The 14,637-nt window shown below is 40.7% G+C and overlaps 1 protein-coding gene across 25 annotated transcripts in view; it reads right to left on the reverse strand.

Annotated features, from left to right (window-relative positions):
• Positions 1-4,546: 4,546 nt before the first annotated feature.
• Positions 4,547-14,637, reverse strand: part of ESRRG (estrogen related receptor gamma) — a 506,557-nt gene continuing 496,466 nt past the window's right edge. For all 25 annotated transcript variants that reach the window (XM_053912604.2, XM_053912602.2, XM_053912606.2 and 22 more), the window contains one exon: positions 4,547-8,461. In XM_053912604.2, coding sequence (XP_053768579.1) covers positions 8,217-8,461 — 245 coding nt within the window. In that variant the 3' untranslated portion in view covers positions 4,547-8,216. The remainder of the gene's footprint in view (positions 8,462-14,637) is intronic.

A 14,637-nucleotide genomic window follows, 5' to 3' on the forward strand; every position in this document is an offset into this window, starting at 1 on the left:
AGACCAGAAATTAGCACCAATGACACACAGCGGTGGGCAAAAGTAGGCCTACAGTTTTGAGTATGTGAAACACAGTTTACTCTTATATTATTACTTATTAATTACTGTATTATTTTCCCAAACAACCGTAAACCTCCTTTTGCCCACCCTTGTATTTATTTCTGTGGAGAGATTTTTTTTCAATATGTACACTTGAAAATACAGTCAGACCTCGGCTCTCGAACATCTTGGTCCTCGACCAGGTTGTTCATGGAAAAAGTGTCATGTAACAAGATTTTGGGTCTTGATTCTCCTCCACCCAACAACCCTTTCGTGCTGACACCTGTATGATAAATCAGTCACGTGTCTCTCAGGTGCCAAACAAAGGAGATTCAGTTTTCAAACAAATCGTTTTTTGAACAGTTTTCCGAAGGGATTAACTTTGAGAACTGAGGTTCCACTGTATTAGCCACAGAGGGGGCACTGTGGGCCTGTCCCACTCACTCTGTTCACTAAAGGAGGGCCAGAGCTAAATAAAACTCCAGGGGGATAAGGGCTTTCAGAGATATTAACACGAAGTGCCTGCAGGATGTTTTTCAACATCAACATGCACCGTTTTTCATTTGAGAACTATGTGATCACAGATGGGAGAGGAAAAAAGCCAACCCTGCATAGCTCTACACACCATTTTGGAACATGCTCTTCTGACTTTAGTTTTGTGGGGTTTGTTTGTTTGTTTGGTTTTGGTTTTGTGTTTTTTTTTCTAGCAGCCAGTTCTGCACTTTCCAACAAAACTGTGACATTCGACTGGGCATGGCAGATTGAATCGAAGAGTGAATAGTATGATTTAATGCCCCTGCTAGTCTGAAATGTTTTCCTGTTCGGCCATCTCAGCAACCCCTCCCAACAGTCTCTATGCATTTCCTAAAACCAGCTCTCCACAGTCCAGTCCACTACAACACACACAGATCACTGAGATTTCCATAAAGGCAAAAGGCATTGTTGTGTAAAATAAGGCCCGGTTCCCATTTGACTACCATCAACAAAACGTGTATTGACAAAAACCTTCACAGTTTCAAAATCTTTTCACAAAGCTGCGGTATAGGCCCTGCAGCAAAATGATTCAAATATATGGCCTAGGACGTTCTTTGCAATTCTTTTTAAAAATAATATTGGAAAAGAACATGGAATGCTTCAAGGGCATTTTCATTCACGTTGTGGGCTTCTGGGCTATGTCTACCATGGTGCTGGTTAAAAATAGTTGTATCACACAGACACATTTGGTTTACAATCTTAAGTTCAAAAACACTTCTTACTTGGAGATTCTCTCACACGGCCACGTTTCTGTGGCATCCTATGGCCCTGCGCTAGGCGAGTGGGACACCTTTCCTTTTTTAAGGCTGTACAATGCATGGGAGAGTTAATTATGGATCGGCTGGCATCTGTAATGAAAAAGGGACTTCTCGTGATCTCTTGTGTGGCCGCAGTCATCATATTCCTGCAGCTATGGTGTCACCTATTGTAATTTTTCTGCTAATAAACAAATTTGAACTAGCCAGGAATCCTAAATTTTGAGGTTAGTTGTTTATCTCAAATATACTCCAGAGAAACAGTAATGCAGTTCTGCTTTGAATTTAATTTAAACAGGAACAGGCAAAACAAATCTCCGTGGAGGACATTTGACAATCATAAAATATTTCTCCCAGCGGGTGAGCTGGTAGCAGTTGCATTGTTGCCATCCGGGCCCACGTTTCAGTAGGTCATTACCATCATAACAAGCCCTTGGACCAACTGGGATGGACATGCAACATTGAGCCCCTGATGGGCACATTATTTCAGACCTTTAACTTCATGGAGAACAAGACAAATACTCCTGGGGAAGCGGGATTATATTTTGAAATTCCTTTCTTTTCTATTTTGTTTCATAATAAGATGTAGTGTGCGATCAATCTGCTGTTATTTGCTTGGTTTTGTTTTTGTATTTTTCTCCACACTGGCTAAGAGCGTGAGGCTAGACTTAGAGATTTGGAAGGGTCGGAAACACTGATTGGAACTCTCTCTCTACTCATTGTAGATGAAACAAAACCTTATCCAAGCATCTCTCTTTTGCCTTTTACAGATTTATCACAAATTAAATTTCACACTTAGCAAAGTGTGCCTGAACTTTTGGCATAAGCCCAAGAACAAAATAGTTTCTCTCCATTCTATCTCAGCTCTGCCTCTTACATAAATCAGCAACTTGGAAAACATAGGTAAGATAAGTCACTCTGAGAAATCAATTTTGTTCTAAATGTGTTGTTCCTTTTTTTTTTTTTTTTAATAGTGAGAAAGAACAGGTATTTGGAGCTACACCTAAATCCATTTTAAAGCATGCGAACGGGCTGAAGAGTAGGGTTAACAATTTTTGAAAAAATTGTGCCATTCTGCACAAGTTTGTTTTTAGCAGGTGTCTCCATGTTTAAATGGAGCATAACCAGAAGGCGTGGCCTGGGAGTCAACAGTGAGATGAGCTCGCCACAGGTGCTGGAAATGCTGGGGATGGGAAGGACAACGGGGGTGGGGGCAGTGGAGTGCAAACCAATCCAAGTGTATTTCACTGGCTTTGGATTTGTGAGTTAAAAAGAAGTCCTTTGTGTCTGTCTTGTTTTTAATCTTCACCCAAGGATTTTTTTTATTGCTGAGAGAGGGGGAGGGTGGGGGAGAGGGTGGGGGAGAGAGGGGGAGAGAGAGGGGGAAGAGAGAGGGGGAAGAGGGGGAGAGAGGGGGAAGAGGGGGAGAGAGAAGGGGGGAAGAGGGGGAGAGAGAAGAAACCATCAACTCGAGAGAAAAATTGATTGGCCGTCCCCAAAGGCACTCTGACCCAGGATGGGTCCCACACCCCTCTGGTGCGTGGGACAGCACTACAGCCAACGGAAACACCCCACCAGGGCTTGTCTCAATATTTTAAAAAACCGGTCTAAAACCTTCACAAAACTTCAGAGCCAATGTGTGAAAAGTTTTTTTAAAAAAGTTTTAGGACATCCCTGGCTGATTTGAGAAATGCATAATATTTAAAACTGTAGTTTTCTCATCTTGTCTTCACATTAGAATCACCTGGAGAATTTTTGTTTTTAATTATTCCAAAGCCCAGGCCACATCTCAGAGCAATTAAAACCCAATCTTGGCGGGGGTGGGGGGGTTGGAATATGAGCATCAGGAGTTCTTAATACTCTTCAGGTGATTCCAATATGCAGCCTAGTTTGAAAACCACTATTTTAAAGGAAAATCACTTACAAACAACAGGTGCGAACCAAAGCCATCCCTTCTCACAAACAGGTGACCCATTTGTCAAAGCAACCCGTTGTTTATAGATCCAGAAATACAACCTGCTAAAATGCCCAAAACCGACCTTGTTATTTCCTTTTACACCCGAGGCATCCCTGATGAACATGGCAGTCCCTGGGGGGAAAACAAAACAAAACTGCTCTGCAATAATTCTGAATTATAAAAACCAGCGAGAGAATCCTGGCACTTAAGTCCTTAAAGCGCAGGTGTCTGTAACACAGGTATTTTTAAAGGAGGATGTCCCCAGAAGATCTACAGGCACAATTTTTCCTTTCAGGCTTGTTCCTTGCATTGTCTCTGTGCCACCCAGATACTGTGAAAATACCCGAAACACGTCCGATTCTAGGCTGAACTATGGCAACTCAAAGGACACGAGAGGAGGAAAGAGACAGTGCTGTGGCTAGCGAGGGCGTCTTGGCGCTTCAGGTCATCTCAAGCCCCTGCCTCTGATTCAGCTTGCGTCTCTAGAGAACCAGCCACCTCTGAAAGGTGAGAGGTACCGTGAGCAAACACTGACAACCGCACTCACACGAAAGGCAGCAGGGACAAGAACGCACAGATTAGCACCTTGGTGATGGCTGCAGGAGGGTCCAGGGGACGCACAGCCACCCCGGAGCAGCAAGGGCTGTAACCCCGGAGTGAAAGAGGCAAGGGGAGGCCGCTAGCTGTCAGCACAGCCTCTGAGCCCTCTTCAGCAGGAAGACAGCTCCCCGCCTCCCGCACACAATTCTAGAAACTGTTGATTTCTCATTCAGGAAACCTGCTCAGCGACGCCAGGGCTGCTCCCAAAAGCGTGCTGCTCTCGCCAACGAGCTCCGTGCAAACACGATTTAATTGTGGATGCAGGGAAAGAATAGGAACGGCTCGTTTTAACGCGATCCTAAAAGAGGGGGAAAGTTTTCTGTTACGACATTGACACGGAGGCGATGATTTGGAGCAATGCAGGATGATGCGGAGGTGCTTTAAGATTAAGGAAGAGCTATATAAAGGCTTGTCAGGATGAATTCTAATGTGCCACAAGACGCTTTGCATACTCTTAAATATGCAAAATGTCTCTTGGCACCCTAGAATTCATCCTGACAAGCCTTTATATAGCTCTTCCTTAAACTCCTGCTTTATTTTTAGGGAAGAGGTACTCGGAGACGCTCTTTCAATGCAAGCAGCAAACGGCGGTGTTTGTTGATTGGGTTCTGGCGCGGGGGGGGGAGGGGCGAATAAAGAAACACGATGCAGAAGAGCAATCAAAAGTGGAAGCTTGTTTAATATTGCTCTACCATCATCCTGAAAGGCATAATAATTTGAGTTACACATCTGAACTGATTGGAGTTACAGAATCATATCTCCTTTTTGCATTTAACAATATATACAATATAAAATAAATACATTTACACAAATGGACATCGGTTGGAGCACACAGTATGGCACACATCACCAAATATACAGTGATTGCTTTACAGATGTGAAGCCCATCTACAGCTATAGACATGGTTTTATTAGTATTAGTATTATTGTTATTATTATTCTTTTTACTACTGGCTATAATGCAACTCCTGGATTATTATAAGCAGTTTAAATTTTTTTGTCCTTTTACGATCTTTGCACATAAGACTGCCATAAAATGTTTTTCTAGGCAGGTAAACAGAGACGCTTAAATAATTAAAATACAATCACCAACACCCATTTTCTCTTCTATAAGAAAAATAGCAGTTTTAAATTTTTTATATCTTTTATGTTATCATTTAAATGCAAAATAGTGGAATAAATACAACAATCTGAGCTGATTGAAACACAAGTGTAACAGCAGGTAGTCACACAATCATATTGCTTTAAATAAGAACAAACTGAAAAAGAAAATAAAAATTAAAATCATATGGCTAAAACATACACCTTAAAAACTTTCCAAAACTTCACATTAAGTAAATGGTCTTGCTTGAAACTCGAAAAAACTTACCTCAAGTGAGGTTTAAGGTGAGCGTTTGCCCTAAAAGCCCGTGCAGCTCCGTGCAGTTCTCTTAAATCTGCGTGTTAGTGTGTTTCCTATTTATGTTTCCCTTAAACTGAAAACTGAAAATCGTACGTCCTCGTGTTCACATATCTCCATCTCGTGTTTTCAGTTGGCTGACTCTTACTTCTGAAGCCCAAGTACTTGAATGTGATACAGTAAAAATGTATATATTGTGTATACTTTATTTATATATAGTGTGGTTGAATAGTAGCAACTTAAACCCTGCACAGACTTTCTGGAAAATAATCTTTTTAAACACTTACATATATAAATAATCTTATAGAATCAGCACCTTTTGATGTCCCAGGAGTTGGATTTTTCTGTTGTTATTTTTAAAGGGATGTGCCAATTTCTGAACTCCTATCACAGCTATACATTTCAAGTTATTGACCATCTGAATGAATTGCTAATGATGATTTATCTAGAATCACACTACAGTCACTTCTCTACTGAGAAACCACAATCTACGATATAGTCCCATATAGCTAATGATAGATACACAGTATTTCTAGCATTAGGCTGATGAAACATCAACCCAAGGTATTTCGTTTAAAGCACACACAGTAGCAAGAGTTTTGGAGACGTATCCGCACCAAAAAGTTTTGCAACAACACAGAGCGAGTTAAATAACAACATCTGAGAGATGAGTGAGTGGAAGCCATATATACAGCATTTAAAAATTAGACTTATCTATATTCTTGAAATATTCAAAGTTTTATTTCTAAGCTATACATTGGTATTCTATAATAAACCATTAGAGAAATTATTCCTTGTTTTGAAAATATTATTATGATTTTGATGTGTATCTGTTCGTAGTGAATACTTGTCTGGAGTTTCAATCTCTTAATTAGTATGAGGAAGAACCTTATTACTGGTAAGGAATAGAATAGTCTACTGTAGTCTCCTGAGGAATTGTACATCCAGTACTGTCTCTAATTCTACCCTGTGTCTAAAAGCACACACCACAAGAATCCAAACACCACAAGAAGAACAAGACAAACAGTCTTCGAATGCAACGTAAAATTCAGAAAAAGCACAGCAAACATGAAACATTGAAAAGCTGAACTACGCTTCTTTTGTTTGTTAGGATTACAATTTTAATTACATCTGTGTACATAGAAGAAGACTGTTCACATTGTACAGGGAGCAGCTACTAACACTGGTCCATTGGTATAGCATTGGATGGAGGTTGCGGGTTCTTCTGTGTCTTGGTTATTCAGTGACTGTAGATTTCGGGGGCATCTAATTGATTTCTTCATTAGATTACACCTCTTAACAGTCTGGAACCTGACTGACTTTCTTGCTGTGACAATACTGGTTGAAAAAAGCAGATATATCGGCTTAGCTCTTGGCAAAAACTGCAGGTTAATTGAAACAAACATTCCTAAATGAATCAACTCATATGGATAGGTTTTAGAACTTGGTCAGGCATCTGTTGTCTTTGATGACGTTTTTGTCGTTGTTCAAATTCTGGCATTTGCCTTATTGCCTCTTAAATGAATACTGGCTCACAGCTCCTTTCGGGGAAGAGGTCTGTAACTCTGCAAACTGGCAGGAACTCATTCCTAACCACCGTGGCAGGGCAGCTAGGAACTGTATGGCAACTGTACCTCCCAGGAACCGAGAGGTGCCCTTCTCAAACTCCTGTGGATCTGGGTTCCATGCGCAGCGCTGATACACGTGACCACCCAGAGTCACGGACGGTATGATCTAATCCTTTGTGTCAGTGGACATGTAGGTAAACTGGAGCTCATGTTAAGAAATTGATGTTTGGGACCAGACTGGCACACAACATAAATTGCATCCGTGATAATATGCACCTTCCCTTCAACTATTGCTTGAGTAAGTTAAATTCCCATATTAATACATGGCTGAAAAGTGGTAAAGCTGGTACAAAAAAAATCTCCATTTGTAAGAAGAAAGAAAATGTTTTTGTTTAAAAATCTTCCTTCAGGATTCATTTGTCCTTCATTATTGTCCGTAATTGTTCAAAGCCAGCACAGAATTGCAGTATTCTTATTTCTCTTTAGTATTGCATGAATGAATAAAGCTTAAACTATTCCCTGAAAAAGTTACATAGTAGCTAAACTAACAAATACCTGGAAGACTTGAAAAAACAATTAAGGAATCAAATGGCTGTAACTGATCTAGATGGGAAAGCAATGATAAGAAGCAGCCGGAGCAACGATGCAACATTGCTTAAGGTGTCTAATTAGAGGCTGCTCCCACGAAATCTAATACTGCACTCAGTCAATTCGCTTATGTTGCACTGTACTATAGGTACGGCGGTTCTCTCTTTGATTCCTTAGTCATTGGGGACGTCATGGTTGACAATAAGTTCACTGGCATCCATATTATGGATTTCCATCCTTTGGCAGGGCTGGCTTCCTTCTCTCTTCAATTAGAGACCTCTTTTAAAAGTTCAGCAGCAGAAGGAAGGAAGGAAGTGAGGGAGGGAGGGAGGAAAGAAGGAAGGAAGGAAAGAAGGGAGAGAGGGAGGGAGGGAGAGGAAAGAATAAAAATTTTCTTACAATTAGAGCTATTTAAAATTTAGAAGAAAAGAGAAGGATGAGAAGAGGGAGAGTAGGGGAAGGAAGGAAGGGAGGAAATGAGAGAGGGAACCAATAATTAAGTCAAAAAATAAGGGAAAGGAGGAGTAAGAGAGGGAGGAAAAAATGAAGAGGAAGAGAAATGAAAAAAAAAAAAAGATGAGATCAGGTAGGAAGAAATTCATCAGGAAGATATGGAAAAATCTGAAAGCTGCTTCATAGTCTTGCTGCTAAATTATCAGTGCAGTCTTTGTTGATTTTTGATGGTGTTGACTAAACTCTACGTTTCTTCGACATCACCCTCGGGTTTCTTTTCCCTTTTCTGGCGTGCAGGGTACGGAGGCTCAGAAGGCCTTCGGTCAGACCTTGGCCTCCAGCATTTCCAAAAAAAGTTTGTGCATGGGGACCTTGCCTTCGAGTTTGATGTTGTAGAAATGCTGCACGGCCTTCGTGGATGTCTGCCTCAGGAGGGGCAGCGTCATCAGCATCTTGCCGGCCCTCCGAGGGTCTTCCATGTGCTGTCCAGCTTCGTAATCCTGCAGGGCCTCATGTAAGACATCCTGGAGCTTCTGGACAGCTTCCACATCCTCTATGTGCATGGAGTCTGGACCAGAAGGCAAAAAATACAAACCATACTATTAATCATGATGAAACCTATGTATAACAGCGTTACGAAAGTTAATAATAACAACAACCTATGTATAACAGCATTATGAGAATTAGATGTTATTCTTAAACATCTCTGAGCTCTAAGCTCCGATACGCTTGGAGCCTCCTTTCCTAACTCCATTTTTGGGGGGGTCTAAATTTCCTGAGAGTAGATAATAGTCAGAGCTTACTTAGAACATGGGAGTTATTACAAAAGATCCATTATTTGAAAGGTGTGGGGTTTTTTTTTTTCTCTCTCTGTTAAGATTGAGCAAGAGAAGCCTTTCTTTGAACAGATTGCAATCTTGGCTATTGTAGTCATTACGTCATTCATGGATTTATTCATTTCTTCAACAATTATGGAAAGCCATCTATTAAAAGCAGTACTTTCAGTGCTGTGGAAATAAAGTTGTTGAACAGTCAGACCTTACCCTGAAAAGGCTCCTATTTCCCAAAAGGAAAGAAAAACATTGATACCAAGATTTTAAGAATTCCAGGTAAATACCCTGAATCCAACACTGTGTTCAGTTGTAGAATGTTTAGGGTACTCTTCAGAGCTCCTTAAAAGATCTTTACATAGTCTGCTTCTCCCCTGATACACAAATAAAGCCTTTACATTAATGAGGTCTGAATTTAATTTAAAATCTAATTTGATCAGGCAAGGAAGGGGTTAACAGGGTTGCCACATTATTCTTGCAAGAAATGTGAGAGGGTGGGGAGTGGGGATAAAACTTACAGCTCTAGTTCTAAACCAGACACTTAATTATATACAAGTTTGAATCATTTAGCACGTTTTATTGATTCTGATGACAGTTTATCTGTTAATTACACATAATGGGGTCTTTGGGGGGATTCTGCATGTTTAATAATTCTGGTTCTTGGAGAATGCTGAGTTCTAAGATATATGTAGTTAGTCTAATCCTTCATATAATTCAAATATCAGATCACATGCACAAAAGAGAGGAAATGCGATTTAAAATCAAGTGGCTAAACATATGATAAAAAATTATGGCAAAGTAATCAAAAGCTTGAGTGCTATTTTTTAAATTTCTTTCTGTTTTAGAGAGAGGGGAGGCGAGGGAGAAAATGAGGGAGAGAAACATTGATGTGAGAGAAAAACACAGGTTGGCTCCTCCGTACTCGCCCCCGCCGAGGACGAACCCTGCAGGCCAGGCATGTGCTCTGACTGGGAACTGAACCAGTGACCGTTTGGTTTGTGGACAACACCTAACCAACTGATCGACGCCAGCTGGGGCAAAAGCTTGACTGCTATTGCAAGTGGTACCATGTTTTGAAATTGTGTTTGTATTTTGTTTTTTGTTTTTCTTTTATGTGGTCATTTGGAATCATTTCGACTGCACCACGGGCGAAGTGGCCACTGTTTCCAATAGGTGGTTGGTGACACCTTTCTCTGAAAGACTTGAATAATCTGGAGTGCTGTTGTTTTTAAGTGTTTACAACCCAGGACTCGATTTCTGCCTGAAGGAGCCAAAAGCAGGAATTCTTTTGCGTGGTAAATGTTCACAGTGGTGCCCTGGAGTGGAACGCAAGAACTCATCCCGTTCACCCTTCTACCTTCATCGGGAATCTCCTCTACCACCCTTTTATGAAGACATTTCCAGTTCTCTGTGGGGAGAGCATTCTGCTTGACAAAGAACAGAGCTAACTATTAGAAATGTCTTCATATTGTCCCAAATCTGTCTCCAACTTCCAAACTTTCGTCCCAGCTCCTGGGATGATAGAAGGGACATTTCCTTCTTCTGCAAGGCAGATCCTTAAGTGCTTGAAGTCAGCGGTACAGGCAGTCACCCCCCACCCCCAGCCGAGCCTTCCTTCCCCACCACTCTGGCCCAGCAGGAGATGTATTATAGGATGTCACAGGAAATGAGGCGAGAACAAATAGCAGAGAGATATGCTCACAAACAGCAATTAAGACTTCAAACTATTCTTTAAAGGCTGTGATTTAGCGTGTGAGATTCAAAAATGATTTAATCAAATTACTATGATAATTTAACTTCCCATTTGCAGAAAAAGATTCTAACTCATTTTAGCTTTACCCATTTTCAGATCTGCTAATACTTTAAATGCAAACTCACTAAATCTGAACTATTTAATTAGACCATGATTCAGCTGGCAGACTGCTGAAGAAAATATTAATCTCCATTAGAGATCCTAGTTCAAGTTCTGGCTCTGTAGCTTTAATCTTTGTTTTGTTCTTTGGGCTACATTTATAGATTTATGCCAGACTCAATAGAACTGGCATTCATTTATACAATTATTTAGCTTTGGTTGTTGGTGATGGTTTCTTTAACTCTATGTTTTTAAAGGAAATAGGGCCAGTATTCATGCAGAAAAAAAAAAATACCCTGATATGCCTAGGCCCAAGCCCAGACCTATTAAATCAGAAAATCAGAAAATTGGGGCTGGATCAGGACATCAGTAGCTGTTAAAATCTAGGTGATTCTTTGGCCAAGCTAGGGTTGAGAACTATTGAACTAGACAATAAGGTAAACAAATGCTATTTTAAGAAAATCAAGATTTCTAAAATCAAGATTTCTAAATCAAAAAGATAACTAGAGTGTAAAGGATAGATATATTATCACCCATATATTAAGCTTCAACCCCTAATCATAAAATAGAATCAATTCATTAACTTTCAATATTTTACTCTCTGAGGAGGGAGCCGAAAGGAATGCGACTTTCTCCAGTCGTAAAAGGAGCGAAACACAATGTGATGGACATGACAAAGGAGAGAAAGCTCCTCTCTAAGAGAGAGCTCGTGTCTCAGAACTCTCTATGCGATGCAGAAGGAGTCTAAGAGAGCGACCCTCTGGGTTGCCCCGAGCTGGGGCGCTGAGGCGTGCTGGCTGAGGCCGCGGCCCACGGGCTCTTGACGGATGGAGGAGTTGGTACTTTTTTAAAAAAAAGAAGTTTTGGATCATAACGTTCTGATGAAATGTACGCAGACCAGATTCTAGGAAGATAGCAGAAGTGGCAGCAAAATATGTTAGTCCCTCTAAATCTGCATGTGACGATCAAGAGATCAAGAGAAAAATCGATGACAAAACTGAAAACTCAGAGACATCACTTACATAAAAACTGGGTGGCAAGGTATCCCCAAGATACACACACACACAGCGGCACACTACTGTGTGTCTGTGTCCTCGCCTCTGTCCCCCGAAGAGGCCCGGGATGAATGGCCAGCCCAGGGATGAGGCCATGAGTCAAGAGCAACCTAGCACCGAGGTGATAACTGCATTCCAGACCCTGGCCTGGAAACATTTAAGATGAGCATGGAATACCTTGTCTTACTAGACAGGAAGGACATTATTATTAGACTACTAAGTCACTCAGAAGGATACCAGAAGCTCACCTGCAGGCTGGCCCAGAGCAGAACTTTACCAACACTAAAGAAAATCAGCACCTGTGTTCCCAACTGACCCCAAATGCGACTGTTCGAGCTTGGAAAAGGATTATAACTGCAATTGACTGAAATCCATTGAATATGTTTAAATACACGTGTTTCTGATGACATTAAAAAATAGGGTGCCAATTCTTTATCTTGAGAACTGGTAAATAAAGAGAAAAATCAAGCACTTAGCCTACCTTTCCTACACAAACTGTACCACTGGTAACAAAATAAGGACAAGAAAAAGAATCACTTTATATAAATATCCCAACTACTGAATGAAAAAAATAACTGCTAAAATTACAAATCACTACTGTGCAACCCCCAGTGATGGATGGATGTAAGTAATGAGCATCACAGAGAGACAAGCAGATGTAACGCACTTCCCAGTGGACAAAACGCCACTTGTGGGTGCCATAGGGATAGAGCCCAGTCTGATTAAGTCTCTGGAACCAGATGCTAATTTGCACAAAATGCAAAGGGCAGAGAAGTAGGATGAATTACATCTAGAGTATGCCATCTGCCAAGTCCAGACTTCTTCAACAGAGAAGAAAATGAAAGAAGAACTTTTAGATTAGAGGAGAATTAAAAGTCCATAAGGAATTTTTTTTTAAGGTTTTTCATGGACAGGACACAACTACTGTGCCTGGGGATACACATCTCGAAATAAAACCATCGGAGGACACAAAAAATTGATGACTATCAAAGTCAGGACAGTGGTTACTTTTGTATGAAGGGAGGGGTTTCGGGGATGGCTTGCAAAGGTTTCTTCCTTGACCTCGCTTTTATTTATATTCATGGTGGAAGGCTGAAAACTGCGCCTTCGGAGAAATCAAGTGTTTTTATAAGCAGGAGGTAAAGGAAGAAAAAGGCGTCAAAACCATTGAAGAAAAGGCCACACTTGTGGCTTTGAAGACAGAGGAAGGTGCCATGGGCCAAGGAAGGCCAGGCCTGCTGCTCTGGAAGCTGAAAAGTCAGGGTTGGGGGCTGTCCCCAGAGAGCCTCCCTCCGGAGGGGGCGTGGCCCTGCGGATACATTAACCTAGTGAAACTGATTATGGACTGCTGACCACCAGAGCTGCAAGAGAACAAACACGTGTGGTTTAAAGCCACCATGTTGTGGCAATTTGTTACAGCATCTGTAGGGAACTAATACACTCATTAAGCTATACATTTGTTTTCTCTGTGTGTGTGTTTAATGGGACGTGTTTCATGTTAAAATGGTGAAGGAGAGAGGGATTGAGAAACTTCTGATGGAGTGATCCCTTCTAGAAATTAGTGAGCCAAGGAGAGTTCCCATCAGGACTGCAGAAACACTTGGAGAAACTACCAAGGACAGAGTTCACCTATCAAGTAGGGAGTTGGGTCAAATAACTTTTAGGTGTTTGCTAACTCAGAGAAGTTATATTTCCAATGTTAAAAATAGTCACAACAATTCTGGGTTTGTGCTGAACCATGGCGAGTACTCCTGATTTCCGGAAACTTAATGTTTCGGGAAAGCTGTTCTCTTCGTGTCTGGCTCTGGCTGTGCAACCAGAATTTTACATTTACGTCAGCTACACCGCTCACCCCAACACAGAATTCATATAAAATGGTGAGCCACAGAACACCCCGTGGCCCACCGTTTCTTTCCTGCCGGCTTCTCGCACAAATCCCCAATTATTGTTACCATTGTTACATTTATCTCACCAAAGGAGACTTTCCTGCTAGGCCCTTTCTCTTCCCTTACAAGTACTCAAGGCCTTCTCTCTGCCTCCAGTAGCTTATATTTTTCAAGGAGCTTTCTAATTCCATGTACTGCAAGTGATAGAGACAATTATATTCACTAAGTGAATGTGGATTCCAACCTGGGTGGTAAATCTTTCAGCTCCCCCCAAACCATCGCTGATCTGGACCATGGTAACAGAATGCTCATTATCTTAAGACCGGTAAAGGAAAATGTTGTTATGCCACCGCTTAGAAGTGAAACAATGGCAGAGCATTCTACATGCTTATTACCCAGGTTGGACGCATCCATAAACTTGAAGGACATAGTTCCTCTACTACGTCCATGCATAGTGAACACTAAGCATGATAAAAAAAAAATTAAGAACCAGTTTTTACTGTTTTACACATCTGAAATATAAATATGTATGAAATGTAAGGGTTGCATTGCATTCAGAACAACCAAATATACTATCTTAAATAAAATCAAAATAACTCAAACAGTGATGGTGGATTTGAGCAAAAACAAAAGAACAGCCAAATATGTAGGTTAGGTCAGCCTCTGAGTTTTGTGTTTTTTACCTTCAGAATTAACTGGAACAATTATTGAGGGTTTTCAAATATTTAAATGTAAGAATTACAGTATTAGTTCATGATATATACATACATATATATATGTCTATATATGTATGTATATATATATGTCTATATATATATTTGGGGGGGTCATACACCCAAAGATATGGACTATACTTCTACTGGTGTTCTGGTGTTATAAGTGTTCCTGAATTCACATATGACAAAAACAAAGCTGCAAAAAATATGACAGCAATTATCAGGAAGCCAATTCTCTGTTTCCGGAGTGTAAGCACAACATTTATAATTATTGAATAAAGACAGATGTTCAAAATAAGCTGGAATTTAGATTAATGAGACAATGGTGGTGAACACCTTCCGCCATAAAGGGGATGCCAAGATATCTATAAATAACACTGAAATAGATTTCTTTTTACACACAAA

The sequence above is a fragment of the Desmodus rotundus genome, chromosome 10 (genome assembly GCF_022682495.2).
Source record: "Desmodus rotundus isolate HL8 chromosome 10, HLdesRot8A.1, whole genome shotgun sequence".
Taxonomy (NCBI): domain Eukaryota; kingdom Metazoa; phylum Chordata; class Mammalia; order Chiroptera; family Phyllostomidae; genus Desmodus; species Desmodus rotundus.